The sequence below is a fragment of the Pelecanus crispus genome, chromosome 2 (assembly GCF_030463565.1).
Source record: "Pelecanus crispus isolate bPelCri1 chromosome 2, bPelCri1.pri, whole genome shotgun sequence".
Classification (NCBI taxonomy): Eukaryota; Metazoa; Chordata; class Aves; order Pelecaniformes; family Pelecanidae; genus Pelecanus; species Pelecanus crispus.
This window is the reverse complement of record NC_134644.1, coordinates 133,202,318-133,225,896: the sequence shown is the minus strand read 5'-3', so window position 1 is coordinate 133,225,896 and position 23,579 is coordinate 133,202,318. Positions and strand designations below refer to the sequence as shown.

Here is a 23,579-nt window from a genome sequence, read left to right as displayed (position 1 = left end):
TTCATTAATGAAATTTTTTTAATACTAGCAGCTTTAAGAAATCAGGGCAGACCATATAATTTTTGAAAATATGTGCATTTTTTAAGATTCTATGCAGTATTCTTCCAGCTTTAGTAAGATAGCTTGCCTGTGTCTGATACAGTCTAACATTTACATAGACATCAGTTTTAAAATGAATTTTCAGAACTTTATGAACTGGATTAACAAAGGAAGTTTTGCTAAAAGTGAAATTATTCAGAATATTCTTATTTTTCTGAATGCATGGGTCATGAAACATCTTTGATACAGGTGTGGATAGCATCCCAGCACAGAATACTTCAAAATGAAGGCATCAGCACAGCAACTAGAGTATTTATTCAATGCAGTAGAACAACTGTGGATGGGGTTTAGCCTCTTCATCATGTTAGCTAACTGATAAAGCACTATTAGCAGTTATCAATGTGTATGGTAAAGGACACTAAAATTCTTATCCCTGGTTTGCAGATGGGAAAATAAGACATGTCGAAGATCACTGCAGACTTTTGCTGAAACCCACCCTCCTGAATCTGTTTTCAACTAGGCCATCAAATTTGATGACAATAGTAATGGCTGCTTATGTGAACAAACATGATATCTTTGTTGCGTAGGTTATTAGGTCAGTGATGCCAGTTCCAAGTTTGGAAAAAGCAAAATGTTAGGCTAGGCCAGGAAGCAGAGGGGCTAAATTCTTTTTTTACAGTACTGAAATGTGTAACGTAATAGGGATTAATTATTTTTCTAGTGTAATAACCAAACTCCACGTCAAGGACAATTTGATGGTCCTGATATGTGTTTTCCCATGGTGAGACTCTTAAAGAGACTTCAGGGGGGAGAACAGCAGCATTTTGTAGCTTCTTAGTATTGTCTGGTTTTTGTTTTTTCTCAACAGAGCTACAGTGAACCTGTTGATGTTAAAGCCTCCCCGCAACCTCAGATGATGAATTCAAAGCAGTCGGTGTTTCACGCGCCTGCCCAGGCTCACTCTGCACTGTACCTCGGTTCCCACTACCACCAACAACCAGGAATGAATCCTCACATCACTGCCATGCATGCCAATATCCCCAGGAACATAGCACCCAAGCCCAACAACCAAATGCCAGTGACTGTTTCCATAGCAAACATGGCTGTGTCCCCACCACCACCTCTTCAGATTAGCCCCCCTCTGCACCAGCATCTCAACATCCAGCAACACCAGCCGATTTCCATGCAGCAGTCCATTGGAAACCAGCTACCAATGCAAGTCCAGTCTGCTTTACATTCACCTACAATGCAGCAAGTAAGTTTGAGCTTTTCCGTTGTCTGGGGAAATTTTTTTTTTGAGAAAAAAAAGTCATGCGGAAGTTGACATAGTGAGGGAGATTGAGAGCCACGGATTAGGTTTAATTTTGCAGAGTTCCAAAACCCTGGTAGTATAGTATGAGGACTTAGTCTTTCAAAGGCAAGAACAAATGAATGAGTTTACTTAGACGATGGGGAACTTCAGTGGAACTGTTTGTGCTAGCAATGAAGTTCATCACGTTCTTCTGAACACCAGCCCTTTCTCCCCCTGAAATTCTGGAGGCATCCTTTAAATAGAAGTGTGTCCATAGATCCATCTGCAAATCTGGGAGTACTCTGAAATACAAGTGAAATGTTGAGTCTTCGTGAGACACATTTTACAAACAAACGGCAGGCATGTCTAGAAAAATATATGATTGTAGTGTGTGCTGTTAGCATTGTGCTGACTGTGACGTGGAACAGTCAGAGGCAACACGAAGCAACACAGGTTGTCTTAAACACGCTAGATTAAGTGAACACGAGTATGCTAGTTTATGCTGCATTCATAACTTAATTTTGCTAGATAGACTTACCTTTTTTTTACTGGGAATAAGTGGGCTGTCCCCAGTATCCAAATATGGTGGCTTTTTTTTCTTTTTTAATTCTCAATGTTTTAGATAGTTCATTCTCAATACATTTCCTAGGAGTTCTGCATGAATGCAGGCCAACCATAGTATTGCAACTTTTGGGCCCAGGCCTGTGGAAGGTTAGAGCAGATTAACTCTGCTGATTTCATGAGAGAATATTTCCTTTTGTATTGGATGAGATCTGGCTATCAATAATAAGATCTTGCTTGGCAAAGAAGCATTAGAATGAAATTTTTTTGGATGGAGTTTCAAGAATCTACAAAATTTGTATACACAAAACTTGACAGTTCTGGTTGATAATACATAGTCATGAACTTGCTGCATGTTTTGAGTATCTCTATAAATTCACCTTTGCTAACAAGGCATTTGCACTTGCTGGAAGCTGGAAGCAAGTTGGAAACATTTCATCTCAAGATTGGTCTTTAGAGATGGGAATACCCGAACACAAAACATAGCTTCTAGCTGGGAGAACAATTTAACAGGGAAAGAAGTTTTCCAAAGCAGGACAAAAAAAAGAGTTGAAAGCAATCTGGACTGATAAATTTAGTTGTTCAGAAGGTAAACCAAGGCGTGCTCAGGATGATCTGTTTTTTTTCAGAGACTTTGATCTTAGTCTTAAGAGTGACTTGGAGTAATCAGACAGGAAGGAAAATTTGCAGTGTTTACAACTTTTTTCCTAGTCCAGTTTATTTTTCATGATCAGAGTAAACTGACTCAACAGACTTATGACCACACAAATGTGGAGTCTTTTACTGCTGTGTATTCTTGAAGGTTTTCCTATTAGTTAGAAACCCAGTGTCCTGGTGTGAGTGTCCTGGGAGAGCCCATGCTCAAGTCTCAGAGAAACTCAGGAGTTAACCCCAAGCCTGGGCAGCAAGAATTAGCTAGGGGAAGTCCTAGACAGGTGAGCCAGGAGGGTCTGTCTGGAGATCCTAAGCCTGATGCAATCCTGGTTGAAACTGAAGGCCCAAAGCAATGAGAAACAAAGTAATGCACAGAGACTCAATGCAGTAGCCTGGTTCATTTACCAAACATGAAAAATGACATCTGTGACAGCAGCCTGTTGAGATTGCATATTTGTATTTCAGCGAGTTTTTATTGCAAAGTGACGCAGTCTTCCAAGTTCAGTTTGTTTGCCAAGTTCAGTGTCACTTCTACATTACTTGTCCAATTTGGAGCTATAGAAAATCAAACCCCTTATGTCTTTTCCAGAATCATTGATAGGCATAATTTACTGAATAGATTTTAAAATCTGTCTTTATTTATTGAATTAATAGTGCAGCAGGAACTAGCAAAAGATGTAATGCCGATGTTAGATACTTACATGTGTACATACAACATCATCATTATTGTATGAATCCAAACGCTTAGGCATTATTCCAAACCATTACATACTACAAAAAAGGCAAGATAATATGAATCTTCTGATGTTTTACCAAGTTGCATACTTGTAGCATATGGTGTGCGTGTCAATGGCTTGAGAGTACATTCACTCATCTGTGAGGTGTGTGGCATGCAGCTGAGTTATTTCTAGCGTGAGAGAAAACACAGGGCACTAGGTTCTAGAAAATAGGTGTCTAGAAGTCAATATGTAGACCTGTACCATGATGAGTCTTTTACTTTACTAAGTACAAGTACAGTAAAGTAAAAAATGCTGTACCTCTGTGTTTCTACTCTCCACAGTTAAACTCATGAAAGATTAGCTTAAATATGTTTTACCATCTCATATTCCTTAGTCAGAAAGGCTGATGCTTATAATGAAGATACCATGGTGAGATATTTCTGAGCTTCACTCAAGGTGACAGGTGCTTATTACCTGTCGAAGTGCTATGCTGCCAATCTTAAATACACTTCTCTTTAAGCACCGTGGAACATCTACAAGCCAGTTTATATTTCTTACACTCCTGCTTTTGTTTCAAAATAATACAACTTTTGAGCTCTGGAAAAGCTGTGTAATTTCACTTTGGAATATTCGTAATTTTTTTTTTTTTTTTTTTAGCATACAACAGTTTACACAGTTTGTGAATTGAGTTTAAATATAGAATCCATTTTCTTTAAAGAGTGATGTTGGCAAAAACAAAGCAAAAAGTATGTTAAATTTTAGGGCAACAGGTGTACTAACAACACTATGATTTGCGATGCCAGAGCAGAACAGTGGTATCCTGTCTAGTCTCTTAGGTATGACTCTTTCTAGACATACTCAAGAAATGTTAGAAAAACACTATCCCCGGGATTTCATACTTCATTAGAGCACAGAGGACAGGCTGGCCACCAGGAGGCATGTAGCAAAGAATTCAAGAAACTATGACTTGAAAGTAAAGACCTCCTTCTGACTCAGTTGTCAAAAGAGCTCTCCCCTCTGCTCAAAATTGAGTAAACACCCTGCTGATCAGAGCATGCTAAGGAGGAAAAGACATAGTGAAAAAAAAAAAGCGAGCCCTCCAAATGATGACAGCAGCATAGCTAACAGCAATGAGGACAAAGAAGAGGCTTAGAACCACTCTGTATGTCCGCCTGTGGTGAGGAAGGAAGGAGGACTCTGAATATGAGGTTCAGTCCCCAGCAGCATGGCGCAGACCACTCCACTTCATAAAGACAGCCAAGATGAATGGGAGAATATGTAGTCTGATAAAGCAGAAGCGATAGTTGCATTTAAATCAACTTTTTCAGTTCCTCTTCCCTCATCTGTTTGATTTCCTCCATGTTAAAGGTACGGCCACCCTAAGCCTTTTCCAAAGCCTCCAGCAGGCATCCAATGTATGTAAGGAGCAAGAACAGAAACTAATTAATAGCCCACTCCCTACAGCCTGACTTGCAACAGGAGACATTTTCCTTTTCAGAAACATCACCACCACTCATACCAAACAGACTAATACACTTTAAGAAGAAATGAGGTAAATTTTCTCATGTCACACTGCAGTGTGAAGCTTAATAGGCAAGAGAGGGGTAAGTCTGTCAACAGCTTCCTAGCAGTCTTCTACCACAGGCATTCTCAAACTCAACTGGTCGGGCACCACCATTGCAGACAGACACCTGTGCTGTAGACATGTTAGAAACAGCAGTCGCAGATCCCACTGATGGTGGGTTCTATCCAGCTTTGAAATACGTCATGGTTTACTAGTGTGATGCTGAATGGTAGCAGGCTCTGGGAATCCCTGGTCTCTACAGATCCCCTGCTTTAACACTGTGGCTCTGGGAGATTTGGTCCCTCATTTTCTCCAGGAGAGGGAGGATAGTTTCTTATCAAAGGCCATCTTGTAGTATATCTGAAGGACTGCCAGCTCCAAGAAAAATATAAAGATCCAGATTTCAGTCCTGGCATGCAGGAACATAGTTCTCCAAAACCACTGTGCATGAAATCCACAAACTCTTCTGTGCGTAACTTTGAGGAGGGACGGATAATAAATGCTGACCTGGGGAGAGAGTTCTGCCCCCACTGCTGCCAGGACAATGAGCTGATCTTTGTCAGCTCCGCAGGGAACAGCACGTCCTCCTCCACTTCCAGCAGCCCTCGCCTGCACATGTGCAGCTACCAAACCAAGGGAGACTGCCAGCTGAGGAAGGGCAGTCTCCTCCAGGAGTCCATAAAAACTACAGAACATCAAGAAGATCAGAAGTGTTGGTAGCCAAAAATCCTTAGTGACTGCACAATTTCTGTTAGTTTTAAAATCAATTAATTCTGTAGGGTATGCAGCTGATGCGATGCATCCAAATTGTTCTGAAATGCACAAGGCAAAGTAAAATTTAGGTATGAACATTTTGGTCATATGCCTAGCATTAGTGAGTATTTTTTAATTTCTTTTAAACAATCTTCTCTAGTTTGAGTTATCTAAATGTTTTTTGTAACTTCTGCAAAGTAGACTACTTCGTCTCTATTCCTTTCTATTCCAAAACAATTAATGAATAAATTAAATAACGGGCACTAGTATAGATCTTTGGGGTGCTCGTTTACAGTGTTAATCCTTTACACTGTAGAAAATGACCATTTAGTTCTATTCTCATACTTAGATTTAAATTTGATGATATTTAACTTCTAATTCTGAAATAGAATATATTTTCCTTAAATATTATTAACAGGAGCTATGTTAAAGTTTTGCTTTGTTAAAGTCTAAGTCCACTGTGTTGCGGTTTTTCTTTCAACCACTTGTGACACAATGGAAGAATCCCAGTAGATTGAAGAGTGCAATTTTCCTTTTATTAAATGCTCCTGTGAGCATCTCATCACTTTATTATTTTTTAACTGATACAGAGTTGCTTCTCTCCAGTCTGTTTCTTAAGTCTGACATGGTGTTTAATTTTTACTTAGTTGGGATCAGGTGATCTGAATCTTAACCCTTGTCATTCAAATCAGCACAATTTCTCCAAAGTTCAGGCTAAAATGGCATCTGAAGCTGCAACCTGTTTTCTCTTGCAAAGTCGTTCTTTCCTTCCTCTACTCAAACAGAAACTTGTGCTTCTTTCTAAGCATACCTCCGCCTCCAGCCTGTTGTACTGTGCTGGTTTTGGTGGAGAGTGATGAGACCAAGGATTCACTCCCTCCCAAATATACCCAGTCCTTGTTAAGGAACCCTTTTAAGTAGCCCTACTGGAAGCATCTCCTTCCCTGCTTAAAATCCTTCACCCAAGCATTGGGTGGGATCGTGAGTCCCACTTCGGTTCACAGGTAGAGCAAGCAAAACTCAATTCTTAATGTCTAGTAACCATGGCTGCATAACAAAGAAGCAGAAGATTAATGTATGTCACATTTTATTTTTTATTTTTTTAAATAATAACTTATTTCAGTCTACTTCTAGGTATTTCTTTTCCTTTAGAAAGTAAATGTATACAGCAAGATGATTGCATAGCCTGCCAAAAATAATAGCCTCATTTTTCTGGTATATATTATATACAGTAAACTCAGGGACCTGCTGTATTTGTCCAGATTTCTTCCCCTTTTTTGTGACGCTTTGTCTTCGAATGAGGTCAAGAGAAAAAAAAAAATCATTAATATCTGTCAACTTCCTTTATAACCTTAAGGAAAAATCTTTGTATGATATCACACAGACAGATTTTCAATTTCCTTGTGTAATAAACAGATGCTTTAGGATTTGGATGTAATTTAAAGGTTTAAAATATCACATTGAGATTGATGAATAAATCAGTTGTGAAGACAAAAACATTGATGCCTGTTGAAAATACCTCTCCAGACAGGCAGGAAATGAAATTAGTTCCCAGTAAAGTGTGGAGATGAGGATCACTGTTTAGTTCTGCTGCAGGCTTTTTAGGACTTGCTACAGTGGCACAACGAAACTGCTAGGGCTACAGAAATCTAATTAAAGAGCAAATGTCCCTCCTGACATCGAATTAATCTTTATCAAGTTCCCTATTTTTATTTCAATCTGGAACAAGAAAATTAAATTTAAAATTCTAGGCATGTTGCAAAACAGTTGGTGATTTTCTCTTGAGCATTACAATGCAAAAACTTGCAGCATTGTTTAATTAGACCTCGAAGCACTCATTTTCTGAGCACTTTTTATTTCATCATTGTTTGTTAAGGGCTTACATAAATAATACACAAATATTTACTACAAACCTGGTACAAGGCTGTGTCCCTCTGTTGTACACATCTATATTTCCAGAGTTTTTTCTGTTGATGAAAAAGCTGAAGTAATTATTGTGTACATTTTAAACACCACTGTACTTTATCGGTCCTTCATATTGAGTTCAGGTTTCTTAAATTACTTTGCCTTAAGAAGCATGCTTTCCAACACCCACATTATTACTTTTGCTGCTGATACTCCAGTAGCTCCCAACAAGGCTTGGTGCTGGCTGGTGCTGGGTGCTGCCTCTCGGTCTGCAGAGCCTGGAGCTGGCCCCTGCCCGCTGGTGTGCCCGCATGGCCCGTGGGTCAGTCTGCTTCTGGAGCTGGAGCCTGGCTCAGATACCTCTGCACCATGTTAAAATTTATCGCGTGAGCACATCCTAAGAAACAGGCCCAAATCCCAGGCGGTTATAAACTAAACAGACTTGCCAGGTGCAAGATGAAAGTGTTGTTACCCTTTATTTTGCAGATAGGAGAATTAAGTTCGGATCCATGGTCCCAACCTTAACATGAGAGGTATCAATTCAATCCAAGCGCAAATGCACGCATGCTTTGCTGGAAGAAAGCCAAAGCAATTTGGCTGTGGTCACACAGAAAACCTGAGAAAATATGAGAATAAGTTCCCACCCAGTTCCAAGCTGGCATTTAAACCACAGGACCATCCTCCCACATCTAAGCTATTTATTTGTCCTGAGTCCAGAAGAAAGGGAATGGATATTGCACTGATGGTCTCTTCCTCTGATTTGGGGAACTGTCTCTTCTTGCTGCATGAGTACTTGAGTCTCTGTGCCTGCTCACCTGCACGCTTCGCTACAGCACTGCTGGAGCTACTGGACCCATACAGTGGTTTTTTTGTATATGTGATTGTTTCATGAAGACTGATAAGAGATAGCTCAGGGGCTTTGCTGCCAAAGGTAAACCTGAGTGCCTGAGGCTAGGATGTGTTTCTGTGGCTAGTTTCCTCTTAGAGATAAATTAGAAAGGCCTTATGGGTGATGTTTTGTATAAAAATTATGACGATGATATACAAAACCAGTTTTTCTGCCTTCTAGTTACATGAAACTACAATTAAAGTCATTGGGAAGTATGCTCAATTACAGTTTCCTTTGGATTCGTTGCAGGCATGGGGGTTGTTTATGCAGCCTGATGTGCAGGTTTCGAGCCTGGTGAAAAGTCTGTGTACAGAGCATGGGGGTTACAGTCACCATGGGTGGGTTTTATTTTACCTTATTAGCAGGGCAGTATATGTTTCATGACAACTAGATGCTGAATTCAGTTCGTGAACTAGCCCACTACCAATGGTCTGTTTCTTGGAGTCATCAGGGACAAAGTGAGGCTTCAGAGAGCATTTAAGGTACTGAGGTATGACTTGGGATATTCTCCATATGGAGGAGGTTATGGAAGAAAGTTGTGCTCATTTAGGCAAGAATCCACGGTCAGGATGAGTGGAGTGAGGTGACAACGTACACGAGAGGCACGGCAGGGCAGAAAACTTCTGGGACCTCGGGGGAAGAGCTGGAGTATGATGCACCAAGAAAGAGGGATGTGAAGAAGGAAGTGGCATGTTATATTTGAAGGAAGCTCATTTCTGAGGATGGAGGGGGGCACGCAGAAACTGAGAATACTCATTTATCTTGATTAAAGGTAGCATGGCTGAGTTGTTAAACCTGCTGAAAAAACCCAGCTCTTCCCAAAATTCCTGTCTTAATGAGGGCTGTGTATATGAAGCAATCACACATAATCCACTAGAATTTAAAACTAAAAGCTACGAGCTTTAACCCTATCTATTCTGTATGTGGACTTTGGCCAGAAGGAGTGGGTTTTCAAATGAGGTGTCTTGTTTCAAGTTCAATTCCTGGTTTAGCAGCTATACACCCAGTTAACTTGAGTGGGAATTGTATGCCCTTGCCCCAGGAAGCAGTTTGGTCTGGTTTTTTTCAGCAGACTTCAACTGCTTTTGTACAGCATTCCCATACTTTTACTCAGTGTAGTTCTTCTAACTTTACAGGAACATGATGTACATTTATACAGGGTGAACCAGATACACTAGCCTTGAAAATTCAATTGTTCTCCTGGTTCTGAAACACAGCATTTAAACATCCTTGTATATCAAAAGACCTAAAAATTATTATGACTTTCCATACAACAGATATTTCAGGGAGCAGGTTAGGTGTCTCTTTGTAAGTTTTTTTCCTCGTCTTCTTGGTTTCAAAAAGCAAGTTATTCTGTGCTACTTTCACTGCATTAATCCAACAACTGTTAAAAAGCTTTGGTTGAATTTCTGTTTAGTTGAGAGAGAAGTACAAATAAAAGAAGCAGCAGATGGTCCCTTTGTGACTGAATGAAGAAAAAGGGTTTTGAGAACAATATGTGAATAGGTGTAGTCTAATAAAACAGTCAGCCACCTGCTGCCTACATCCTTCAAAAAGATTCTGTTGCATATTCTGGGAATTAACGACTTGTGTGTGTCCTTACGTTTAATCAGGAGCAAACAGACCTTTTTGCCCCAGTGCTGATTGAGTTGTTCTCTTGGTTTGGAATTGTTTCTGCTCTGTCCCCTTTAGTTCTGTGACTGTGTAATAGCTAACAACAATTTGGCAGTGTTTCATTTCTCAAACCAAAGAAAGATTTTAAAACTTAGAAAGGAGCTACACATTTTTTCCTATTTTAAGTTTGATAACCTAAAGTACACCTGGAAAAGAAGTATTCTACCATTTCACAGTACACACTGTTTGGGTTTTTTTTTAATGCACCCAACCTGTTGCTTGGTTTCCGTACATTGTAATGTGCTTGCTTTCTTCTCTAGGGATTTACTCTTCAGCCTGATTATCAGAATATCATCAACCCAACATCAACAGCTGCACAAGTTGTTACCCAGGCAATGGAGTATGTTCGTTCAGGGTGCAGAAATCCTCCAGCACAGACTGTGGACTGGAATAATGACTACTGCAGTAATGGGTAAGCAGCCAGTGAATGCCACCTTGTGTTGAGCAACATTCATGACACAAGGGATCTGATAGAGAATTTGGAAACAGCTTTGTTGCCTGTTTCCCTATGGTGTTTCAGAAGTGCATCTGTGATGGCACCGTATTTATTCAGCAGTTAGACTGTTGTGGGAGGACAAGTTTTCAATACACACATTTATTAGACATTGTTGTCACCTTATCACAGCACATACACTTTGGTCTTAGAGAACTTCCATTCCTTAGAAAATCAGAAATGAAATCTTAGGGAGAAAGTATAGGAAAGAAGTGTTAAGATCACTACCTCCTACCTGAGAGTCAAATGGCATGAACTATTTTCTCCAAGTACACCATCGCTGAGGAGAGCTTGCTGCCAGTGAAAACAACTAGTTTGGGCCATGAAAACCCACATCAGTGAGATGCAGGGGTGATGTGTGGGATACAAGATACATGGAAGGGAATGGTGTGAAGATCACATGACTGTAACCATAAACAAAACACCATACCTGTAGGAGCTCTGTGCCCCTACCATAAGGTTAGTAGCCCCTGCAAACCCTGAACTCCTCTGCAGCATGGTTTCTGTGGAGCCATGTTACTGTCCCAGGAACTGCCTGGCAAAATTTAAGTCTCTGAACAGAAGGTATGTTTTGAGCTTTAAATGATAGATGTTGTGCTTTGTGAAGATGCCTGCTAGCCTGACCTCTCCTTGACCTTGGCATGAATCTCCAAGGCAAAGGCAGAAAAAAGCTCTTGGTTGCTACTAAAGCATCAAATCCAGCCCAGACAAATGAACACAAAGCAGAAGTGAAGACCAGTTTCACCCATTACATTTACTCAAACTGAGAATTTCAGCTGCATTGTTGTTTTAAAGTATTTCTGGAACTCAAACTAGAACTGAACAAAAACCTTTTTTTGATTACTAGTTCAGAATAACACCTTGACTAGAACCTGCTGCCACTGAGGCAGACTCCAACTAGTCTGCACAGCAGCATCACTTTCCCCCATACCTATCACTGTTGCCCCATGACTTGCCCACTTGTTCAGCAGAATGGTCTCACTTCTGTACTGTACCGCCAAAATGTCTTGATCTGTGCTGCAGGCCCTTGTAGGAGCCTACCCAGCCCACAGACTTTTATACCCACTTAAACTGAGCTCTGAATAGGCTGTCCTCTGTCAAACAGGCTATAGCCACCTGTGGCTTTGACTCCTGGTCTCTTCTGGAAAAAGCAATGTGCGATCATTGCCAGCAGTGCCCTTTAGGTGCCCACTGGGCATAACTTTCCATCAGCAGAATCTTTCTCTGAGCAGGCGCTGTATATACCCTATGTAGACATGCCTTTGTGAATCTGTGTGCATGGATTTAACCTATCTCTGCTATAGCATTGGCATAAATTGCCAGTGCAGCATAGCTCGCTCTGTGTGGCTCCCAGACTCCAAACCAAGTAAGCTGTAAAGCTGTGGAAGAACAGAACTGGTGCCTGGATTTTGGCAAGGAAGCAGGAGACTGAGAGTTAAGCCTCTCTCCCAGAAAATCTCTGCAGTGTGAACCAAGCCCCACCAGTGATGCTTCTTCTGCTTCAAATGATATTTTTTTTTCTGACTTCTACAGACCGTTCTGAATTACAAACTGGTAAATGACTCCTTTTTGCTCTGAGCTTCAGTTGAAGCTGAAACCCAGCAAAAGCTGAATGTAAAAGTGTGCTAGATACAGTGCATTGGTGGAAGATCTCCTGTAGAGCCTGGTCTCCAGTAGAGAGTTGGTCTAGTTGGCTCTGCCAGAAGCTTCTGGTGTTCCCTTGCGTGTGCTTACCTGAGCCTGCCAACCCAACACATTGTGGCTATGTCTGTACTAGTAAATAAAATAGGCCAGCGATATCAGTGGCTGGCACCCATGTTCATGTAACTAAGCTCTCCTGCCCTCTACGGAAAGTGGCCACCATCGTATAGGGTGCTTATGGAGTATCGTTCTGAGGCCTGTGCTAAACCCTCAAGTGTACCTATGTGATTTGTGAGACAGGGATAGTCAGTGCTATCAACCCACTAGTCAAGATGATCCCAAATCAGGGCTTAAACCCATGTGCCAGGCCTGTGTAGGTTAGAGCCAGATGTGGTCTCCAGGTTGCTACATGCCGCTGGCACTAGGATTTTTCTTCTTATTACCATGGTAATGCAGCCGTACTTCAGTGATATGCTTGGAATTAATGACAAGCAGTAGGGTTGGGGGGGATTCTTTGGAAGAATAAGATTAAAAATTTGACAAATTTTTTAAAAATCACATTTGTTCTTTTTCTCTTTGAACAGGGGCATGCAGAGGGACAAAGCACTCTACCTTACCTGAAAATCTGAAACACCTCTCCTTTCCACTGAGGAATGCAGGGAAGTCTTTTCACCATGGATTGCTTTATGCAGTCAAGGCAGTTCTGCATTTTATTAGGAAATACAAGTTGCTAAGCACTTAGGACTATTTGAGCTTGTGGGTCACCCACTCTGGAAAAAATAGTCTTGCTTCTTTCTTTTTCTTTTTTTTTAGCCCACATTTTTTCTCTTTCTTTCTCCTTTCCATCCCTACCCTGAGATCCTTTAACGGACATTGCTTTTCTTCTTCCCTGAAGGAAACTTGGACCATTCAGATTTTATGTTGGTTTTTGCTGTGAAGTGCTGCGATAGTAACTGCCTTAGCAACTCTAGATGTCTCGGATAAAAGTCCTGGATTTTCCATTGGTTTTTCATAATGGGTGTTTATATGAAACTACTAAAGACTTTTTAAATGGCTTGATGTAGCAGTCATAGCAAGTTTGTAAATAGCATCTATGTTACACTCTCCTAGAGTATAAAATGTGAATGTTTTTGTAGCTAATTGTAATTGAAACTGGCTCATTCCAGTTTATTGATTTCACAATAAGGGTTAAATTGGCAAACATTCATATTTTTACTTCATTTTTAAACAACTGACTAATAGTTCTATATTTTCAAAGTATTTGGAGAAAAAAAAGTAAAATATTCCCAAATTATATTAATTAAAAATATTGGCTTTGTCTCATGAAATAAACACAAAAGACTAGGAAAAAAACTAATGTTGATAAAGAGCAAACACATTTATTTTGTACTGCCTAAAAAATGCTTCTTTTTTTTAAAGAAAATCACTTTATGTGTACTGGTTAGTAAACGTCATTTAAGTCCTTTTATGTATAAAACTGCCAAATGCTTACCTGGTATTTTATTAGATGCAGAAACAGATTGGAGACAGCTAAATTATAACCTTTACATATGGCTATGTATTATTGTTTCTTCATACTGTGTCTGTATTTAATCTTTTTTATGGAACCTGTTGCGCCTATTTATGAAATAATAAATATAGGTGTTTGTAAGTAAATTTGTTAGCATTTTAAAGAGGTTTCTTTGACGCTTTAACTTTTGCTGGCACAAATTGTTCACAATTGATGTGAATACTTTATTTAGTTTCTACAGTGACATATATAACACCAAACCTGCTTTACTGGCAGAAAATGAAGGTAACCAATACTTATTTCTGTATTTCTTTGGTTGTTAAGGGGAAAAAAAAAGTTATTTTAAGTAATTCCCTTTTTAAAGCATTGTAGCAGGAAGCGGCCTAAAACTAAGACTTGAACCAACAAAACTAACTGAATAAAACTCCATAATGCTGCTTCTTGAAAATTCATCAGTTTTGGTTAATTAGTCAAGTGGAATAAAAATATTACCAACAGAAATATTACCAAATATGCTTCAGCCATTTTATTATACATGCAAAAAGTCCTACAGAGTTTTAGGGAGTGTATCACAAATACATCCTAAAGTGAAAGGTAAGTTCAACAGCCGCAGCGAAAGGGATAAAAAAAATCCAAAAGAAGGTATAGCTCTGAAAATATATTTCTGGAGGATTTCATCCCGGATGCCTGTCCAGTTAATGGAGAGTACCACTGATTTGTATTTCCTATGTGAAATAAAGAAAGCAACTTGGATAAAAGAGACATTATGCAATGCCATTGATTTTTCTTTAAAAACAAAGCAGAAACAAAGGTACGCTTGCTTTGGAATGATTTCAGGCAATGTACAATCGGAATCACTTGGCATGTGATAACTAATAAATAATGCAGATCAGATGTGATTACTCAAATGACTGTAGCTGAGAGTTCTAATTTTCCTGTCTTGAAGCTGTATGAGAACTCGTGATTAAATTCACAGTTTATTGTTTGTCTGTTTAGTACTTTAGAAATATACCAGCACTACTAATTACCCAATGTCTTCTATTTATTATATTATAGTAAACTACATTTTCCACTCATATTAATTCTAAAGCGAGAAGATAATTACTGGGGATGAGAAAAATCAGCTTTGATTTTGACAGGCAGTTTTCCTTTTTCTTTTACGGAAAAGAACTGTGTTATCTCCATTTCTTTTAGAGCAGGTGCGCAGTCACATGAAGTTGTTAATTTCAGTATCCAAGCAGAGTTCAAAATACAAGAAAACTTTAATGTAAATAAAAAAAAAATACATCATGAATAAAATACTTATTCTGTATGAACCTCTGGCTAGTTGGTGTCTCTTCATCTGTAAGAAGGGAAACCTGCGGTGTGTTTACTGTGCAGCACCTTACTCATCTGGTGGTTTGAGTGTGGTTTGGTGTCTCAGCTCTGTTTGGACAGGACAGCTATGCTGGAAGAGCAGCAGTTTTGGCCGGAGTTATACTGAAGCCACTTTGTTCCAAAGGAAAGACCCAACTTCGATGCATAAATGTCAGTTCTTCATGTCTGACCTCAGGAAAAAGCAATGGTTGCCTGTCAAGGGCACTCTGCTATTTGGTTTCAGCTGCATATTGACAGATACAAATTACCAATAGATAGGGCCTAAAAGGTTGAGATCATTTTGTAAGCAGATTTAACTCCACTGGAGTTCATGAAGATATGCCCCATCCTTCGCTGAAGCACTGTGGCTTCGGCACCGCAGTAACACATATACCCAAGTCACTGGTTGTAAGTCACCATCTGTCATAACGATGATAATGAGAAAGCACACAGGAACGAAACAACCTACACATTGAAGCAACACAGTAACAGCAAGTAAATATGATAAAGACATCTGTCAAAGTGATAGAAACCAAGGGAAATAATGTCTTCCGTTAACTGAAACAAATATATTTTTTAATGATTTTTAAAAAGTGGTAGGCAAAATGCAAGATTAGCAACATAGGCACTCAGGAAGACATAAATCCCCTTTGCTTGCACTAAGGTAAGCAGAGGTTTTGAAAAAGAAAGGCCTTTCAAATTTACTGCTGCTCTCTGAGTGGCCCATTCCAGCGACATGAGTTGTGGTCTCTCCATCAGCAAACTCACAGAGGTTTGAGCAGAAGTCCCATCCAGCTGCTGCCTCTGACCCAAAGAAGCTCTTCGAAGGGATCTGCTATAGGATTTTTCCCCCACATTCATGCACAGGCAGTAAGTAATGTATTCATGAAGGGCCCCAGCCATTCACAGTGAAACCTAATGTATTCGTGCCCACTTCTCTCCCTCACCAAATAGCAGTTCCTGATTCCAGTGGTGTCTCTGCCAAATATTCCCTGCGAGGCTCCTCTGTAAACAGGAAACCCAACAATAAAAGAGCTCATTACTGGAAGGTAAAACACGCTCTTACCACCTTCCTCAACCTTCTGAGACTTCATCTCAACCTGAACTACCATCTCCCAGACCGCATCTGACTATTTCTTACCTGATCCTGTAAACATGGCAGATCCACGGAGATCTCTTTCTGTGGTCTGGGGAGACGGAGTAGGTGAAAATCTTTATTTTGCAAACACTGTGAGAAGTAGCTAAAGCGCTGTATGTAACCCATACAGGAGCTACTCCCCAAGACTCCCATTGATATGTAGGTATAGATATAGATACAGATACAGGTATAGATGTAGATATAGATAGATGATAGATAGATAAATCTAGATACATAGATCGAAAGATAGACACATAGATAGATCGATAGATATACAACCATTACCCTGTTAAATATTCATCTGGTGTCTTCAAGTCCTTTTGCATTTAAATAAAATACTATTTAGTGAGTATAGCAGTGTGCTGGCAGTGCTGCAGAAGGTGCTGAGCGTCTTGGAGAACACGAGGTGCTTTGTGCCAGGTCTCACAGACAGCATTTGCTTTCCTTTGCAGAGTCATGTATTTTATTATTACCCAGCAGCACATTAAATCACAACTCAAATGTAGTTCTTATTCCACCGACAAGAGGACAAGTGAGAACAATGACTTGTAACATTTCAGAGTCTGTCACAGTTACTGCCTAATTAGAGAAACCCACTAGCAAATGTGTATCTGCATGGATCCTGCGACTGTCATCATTTCACATTCTATTAAGGGCTTGCTGCGATAGACACTTTACAAAGAAATTTCGTTCAGGCTAATACCAAGCTGGCAAACATGTAATTGGCTAGGAAATAAAATAGGACCGAAAAAAAGAGAGGAAGAGGAAAAGAAAAGGAAACCTTCCTATTTGGAAAACAAGCTGTGTGCAAAAATCCACAGTATACTGCAGCGAAGATCCTTACCCTCTGACAATTGTGTGTTTACAACAAGTCTGAGCATAATTGCTCTGATGGGCTGTCAAGAAAAAGATTAATTTGGCAAAGATTAGTATTGACTTGCTGTTTATTAAGGCTTTTAAACAGCTGTATCTGGCAACATTCCTGTAAGTGCCTGTCATGTCTGAAAATCAGGCTCACACCCGGGTGCTTGCCAGCTGTTGCTAAACAATCTTACCACTTTGAGTATCTTTCTCCAGGCCAAACAGCAAAAGCAAAGTATTGCCAAATGAGTCTCTCTCGTCCTGTCACTTTTCAGGGGATCTGAGCGCTCAGATGTCAGTTGACGGCTCGATGGCTGAGCTGATAGCAGCTACCGGCAGCCGGCAGGGTGGTTAGAGAGGTGCTACGCCAACCTGTACCCCGTGCCGAGGCGGGGGATGCTGCTGTTAGTCACCTCACCAACACAGAAAACCACAGCTTGCAACTGCTGTAACGCGAAGGGGCTTTAAACCCCTTAGCACCCGTGATCAAAGTTTAATAGGAGGCAGAACTCCAGGGGGAACGGTTCATCCCCCTGGGCTCTGATGGATAAAGCCAACAGGCTAGGAGGGTGTGTGAAAGTACAGTAGACACCATTAATCTTTATAAAATGAGCCAACATTTTCTTCTATGATTTTTTTCTCCCAGACTGCTGATAAACAAAAGTCGTAAAAGCCATGCACACAAAATGCCCTGGGTCAATGGAAACCTGTAAAAGGAAAGATGTCAGCTGTTATTTTTGTTACGTTACTTAAAACATTTCAGCTTGCATTGTAGGCTTTAGTAGCTAGCTCAGAAACAAATAATACCAGTGGAAAGAAGGATAAACGGCCGCAGCTAAACGCCAATACAAATAGCCATGTGTTACAATTAAAGTTGATTTGGCCTTTCCAGTAGAAGTCTGATTTTCTGGGATTAATCTCGACCTTTTCAAGCTGCATCAGGCTGAAATAAGTTGTCAGAACAGATGTGAATTCTGTTTGCCGAGAACAATTGTAATCCAGTAACCCTTAGAACATCAGTGTTTTCCAGACCGCCAGCCAGCTGAACAGTGAGGATGGGGATGGCACATACTGAGCACACAGAGCAGGCAGAACCAGCAGACTCACAGCAATGTCCAGAGGCTGGAAGTTAGGTCAGAAAATTTCAAACTGGAAACAAAGTACTTTTCTTTTTAACTCTGAATTTACCAAGCAGCACGGTGGATGCACAACCACTTGAAAAAAGATGTTAGATCAAGGATGGATACCTTTGTAAAACACGTGTTCTTTAGCTAAGTCAAACATATAAGCAGGTGGTAATTCCATGTGCCACTGTTTCACAGAAGGCTGGGCACACATTTTGTAATACAGAAGTCTCTGAAGGCTCCAAGAATCACATATTTCAGATGCTGCTCTAGACTAGCTTTCTAAGAAGTTTTGCCTTACAATCTGCATGGCTCCAGTATTAAAAAAAAAAAGAAGAAAGAAAGAAAAAGAAAACTTTTAGTGAATACTCAGGCTTCTCACACTTTGATACCTAGAGTTAAAAACTTCCCAGCTCTGTGCACAGCATATATGCTGATCCTGGTGCTCCCGAAGTGCCAAGTTTCAGTGGAAGTAAAAAAGTCCAAAGCCTTTCCAGTATGGGTGGGGGGTAAGGGCAGAGGGGCTATTCACCTTACCATGCTAGCACAGCAACTGTGGCAATGTAAGCCCTCTGCAGAGACAAAGCGGGCAGGTTGCTTTTGCATTACCAGATTTCTTTGCAATAAAACACTTGGATCCATGTTTATGCCATCAGTGCAGTCGTACTGTTAAATATGTACTGAAGATGCAAGAGCGATTTTTCCTGCTGTCTATACAGCACAGCTTAGATGGCAACATGAAGTTCCAAAGTTCATTCAAAAGTGTGTCACCACTTGAATAAATAAGGCTATCTGATGCCCTAATTAGTAGAGTAAGCCTTCATGTTTTGATATCTACTTCTGCTCAGAGTTCTGAAATAATGAGCTAAGCCTCTCCATCCTCTGGCATACAAGCATGTGTTACATCGTTTTGTTAAAGAGATGAATATGAAAGAAGGTAAGTGATGTGCCCAGGGACACAGAGTAATTTAGAGGAACAGTAGCTTAGATCTGAGGGTTTTCAAAAACAGGCTTCTCCTTTAGTCATAACTGAAATTCAACAACTGTGAAGCAGTGCTCAGATCCATGAGGACAGCTTTAACTCAGGTGAGATTTTACAAATAATAAACAGGGGGAGGTTTCCAGGTTTTATTTGTCTTTAGTGGTTTTCTACTTTTAAGCCATATGGGTACAGCTGAGTGCTATTTTCAAACATAACTGTAAACTAACTTTAAAAAGATTAAAGTAACAAGAGAGAGAGATGTCTGAGTAATCTCTGGTCTCACGTTGCTGTAATTTGGGATTAAAATTTCAAAGCTCGTGAGACTAGAATTTTTACTATACTGTTCATACCCCTCAAACACCTTTATCTCTCTCTCTCTCTTTTTGCAGAACTTCTCCCTAGAACCCAGCAAAGTCCTTTACCTGTATGACTTTCTGCATCAGATCTAACAAAGCACCATACAGATACCTGTATCTGCACACCGAGGAGACTCATAGGACCCACAAGGAGGGAGTCATGACAGCTGAATGGGACTGTCCTGCCGCTGAGTCCCCAGCAGAAGTTGCCCTCTGCAAACAGGCTGGAAGCAGTTGCACAATGAGGTCCTTGCAGGAAGGTCATGCTTCTGCCGTACAAGGGTGATAGATTTTCAAGGCTGAGTATTTCTAAACTCTCAGGAGCTAATTTTTTAAGAACAACTTCATCAAAACCCAGAAACAGGCTATCCTGTCTTACTGTACTCTTGTCACTTTTGGACTGGGAAGAAACCTGAGCCCAGAGGTGGGAGCCTTTCCAAAAGTGACCCCAGTACAGGGAAAACATTGACATACTGGAGTGAATCCAGTGGAGGCTACCATGATGGTCAGGGGCTGGAGCACAGGGCACAGGTGGAGAGGCTGAGAGTGATGGATCTAGTTAGTCTCAAGGAGAGGAATCCAAGGGGAGCTCTTACTGAAGTCTGTAACTGCCTACTGGGTCTTTATAGAGAAGGTAGAGCCCAAATCTTTCTGGAAGCACACAGGAAGGACAAAAGACAACAGACACAAGCTGCAATGAGAAAATTCTGATTACATATTAGGAAAAAAGAAAATCACCAGGAGGGAGGTTGAAAACACTGACACAGGAGCCCAGAGAGGCTGTGGGATCTCTGTCCTTGGAAATACTCAAAACTCAACTTAACAGCCCTGAACAGGCCCATCTAAGTTGCACTGGCTTTGGCTGTGGGGATAGGGTAGACCAGAAAACCTCCAGAGATCCCTTCCAGTCCAGGCTAGCCTGTGATTCAGTCTCACACCAGATCCCCTACACATGGGATACAAAGAAAGCCCAGCAGATCACGATTATTTGGCATAAAATTGGGAAAGGGATTGTGAAAGTCTTTGTTGGTTACTTCCTGTTACACACATCATGTACTACAGTAAATTGTTCTATTTTAACTGTGGTTTCACAGTCTGGTTTTACATGTACAGAAAAAGCAAAAATGAACGTCATTTGTATCTGAGTTTCCTGTAGAGGTTTATTTAAGGGAAAATAAGCCTCCCAAGCAAATCATAAAACTTAACCCACTGATCACTTGCCTGAAATTATTTTAGTTTGCATTATTGGGAGTGCAACTTTCATGCAAAGACAAGCAGGAGTGTATTGGTTGCCAAAGCAAAGCTGACTGGTTAAAGCTTGGACTCTGGGGACCAAGGCCTTGGATAAATGAAGGAAAAGATACATAGTTTTGCTTTTTAATTTTTTTTTTAACGTATAGCACTCAAAAGAAGTCTCTCGGGGCTTCAGTACGTGACTTTACTTTTTAATGCTTCTCCTCCACCAGATGGTTTACATAAAAACCTATTAGTTTCATTCGTTCAAATGTTTTCATACAAAAAAAATGTCTATTTTTAACATTTTTGCCTCAAGGCTTGGGTTTCATATTTTTTTTCAGAAGTGGAGAAGTTTTCACTAGTGTCTAATACTTTAATCACCATAATTCTTACAATCAAGTAAGATTCATACCAGAATGTGGTCGACAAGTCCTCTAAAAGAATTTACATCCAAAAAAGTGCATTAAAATTACTTTGTAAATTTGATTTATGCATCTTTTCACACAACCTTATGTGTCTGCAATTTTCCATGAGCTTAGTTATGATTATTTCAATCTCTGCAAAAGTAGTGTATATGTTCTGTCAAACATAATGATGCACACCCTTTATCTTCCTTTTTTGTCTTGATGTCATTACTTTGGAGAATACATTCAGTGCGTGAAAGCTGGAGATGGTTCACTACTGGAAACCCTAATTGCTCTTACAGGCAAATATACTCGCATTTCTGGAGGTAGAAAATTCCCCCTAGCAATGAAATTAGTGTGGCTCTGCTATGCACATGCTGAGGGGATGTTAGGAGGGCGTACATGAGTAATTTTAATTCTGTGAGGTCTTTATCATTCAAAGAGCTCCTTTGGAACCAAGTGGAGCAGGACATGGGAAATGCCAGAATCTCTTCATTAACATAGTCATCGCGGTTGATCCAGAACAGACACTATCTGCCATTTTCTCTCATTTCAGCAAAGCTCTCCGGGTGCTCAGGGGTGTCCAGCATCCATCCCATTGGTCATACAGAGCACTAGGACCTAACTCTAGCACCTGATGGAGACACATTGGTAGGAATCCTGATCATGCTGGACTCCTTTTGCAGTCAGCACATCCAAGGTGCATACTGTGTAGGACAAAACTCCTCTCTCCTTTGCCTACTTCTCTACAGCACTTGGAGAGCCTAAAAACCAATGTCTGCACTACACTAAGAGTAATTCTACCCATGAGGAGTTGATCAGCTGATTGAAGAAGTTCACAGACTGAAGCTCCTACAGCTGCACTGCACAAAGTTCAGGGGTTTCACTTAGGACTAAATTTACTCTCTTCCCCTGCACTGCACCTCAACACCAGTAACTCAGCAATTCACACACCAGAAGTTAGGTAGCTGAACTCATATTTAGACCCTAACAGGTATTTAGCAAGTTAAATGCATTAACTGTTAATATAGAGATTTAAAACAAACAAATAAGCCTTATATGTGTTTTCCTGGACTAGGTATTTCAGCTAATGTGCCAGAAAAAACATTGGCAGGCAGCTATGGGAAGTGAGAAGGTAAAGGAGTCAGAAGCAAGAAAAGAAAGGGGAAAAGAAACAAAATAACATCCCTATGTGTCTTCAAGACATGGGTTTGTGCAGTATTGCATTCTGTTGGACATTCAGAGAACCTGAGCATATGTAAATAGAAACCATTCCAAAGAACAAAACTCTCCATGCAATAAGGGGATTTCCAGTCATGAGTATATTGCTTGCAGGATTTACACCACAGGGGCAATACATTGACAGACCGTGACTTCATATATACATCACTGTATTATTATAGCTGTTACGATGTTCAGGAGGTTGTAATTAGTGAGCATCAGGGTGTGTAAGCCCCCTGCGTGGTGCTGCCAAGGCTAATCCATGTCAGTGCCTACAGGCAATGGTGGAAAATAAAACATTTCAATGAACAGCACCAGGAAAATCTAAGCCAGGCCAAGATAGCCACAAGGCCCTGCGATATCAAATAAAAGCAAACATAATCCATGGGTCAGAAATAACTGCTGATCCAAGGCTTATTTTTGTGGTGCACCTCCCGCATCAAGAGAAAAATTTGATAGGAAAGTGGCAAATGGGAGTGTTGTGGTGTTGTTTTTTTTTTTTTTTCCTCCCAAAATAATCCAAACAGATATCAGCACATCACTTACAGCCATGGGGTGTAGCTGGGGCACAGGCGTTTGCATCTGTGGGCACCGAGGGCTGGATGAGAGATCTCTACCACAGACTGATTGCTACACCAGAAGTGGGTAACCATCCCATCTGATGCTCCTCACTGGACTGTGAGGTGTGAATCCATTTTCCCAGGTCAGAAGTTAGTGAATTCCTTTTGTAATTGATGACACCTTCAGCTTTCCATCTGACAGCAGCTAAAGGTTGCACTTTATTTCCTTTTTGGTCAGAACCTGTCCTTTCTTCAGCACCTCTGCTCCACCAAAACACCTTGGCCTTGCTCCCTGCCCTCCCAGGGTCCAGCCCCAGGAGCACAGCGAACACCTGCATTATGGGAAAGACCTCACACAGGCTAGTAAGGAGTCTAATAATTGCCTTTTGGGGGATTTCCACACCCAGCAATGCTGCATCAACACGCCAACATAGCAGCAGTTGGGCAGGCAAAGGTACCAAGCTACCTCTTCATCTATCCATCTCCCCCAGCATTTTTCTGCTCTTATTTCCACTCCCCTCTCTGTGCTTCGAAGTCAACTGAAGCTGGGTCATCAGCCATTGCCAACTATTTCAATCACACCTAAAAAACTGACCATTGTATCACATGCAAAATGTCTGAGATGGAGTTAGAACCATCTCCATGTCT

General features: G+C 40.6%; 1 protein-coding gene across 1 annotated transcript in view; it reads left to right on the top strand.

The window, feature by feature from the left end:
* TOX (thymocyte selection associated high mobility group box) overlaps positions 1 to 12,804 on the top strand; it is a 222,022-nt gene extending 209,218 nt beyond the window's left edge. The window contains exons 7-9 of the mRNA XM_075706030.1: positions 908 to 1,294; positions 10,310 to 10,461; positions 12,768 to 12,804. Of these exons, the coding sequence (XP_075562145.1) occupies positions 908 to 1,294; positions 10,310 to 10,461; positions 12,768 to 12,804 (576 nt within the window). The remainder of the gene's footprint in view (positions 1 to 907; positions 1,295 to 10,309; positions 10,462 to 12,767) is intronic.
* Positions 12,805 to 23,579: the final 10,775 nt, after the last annotated feature.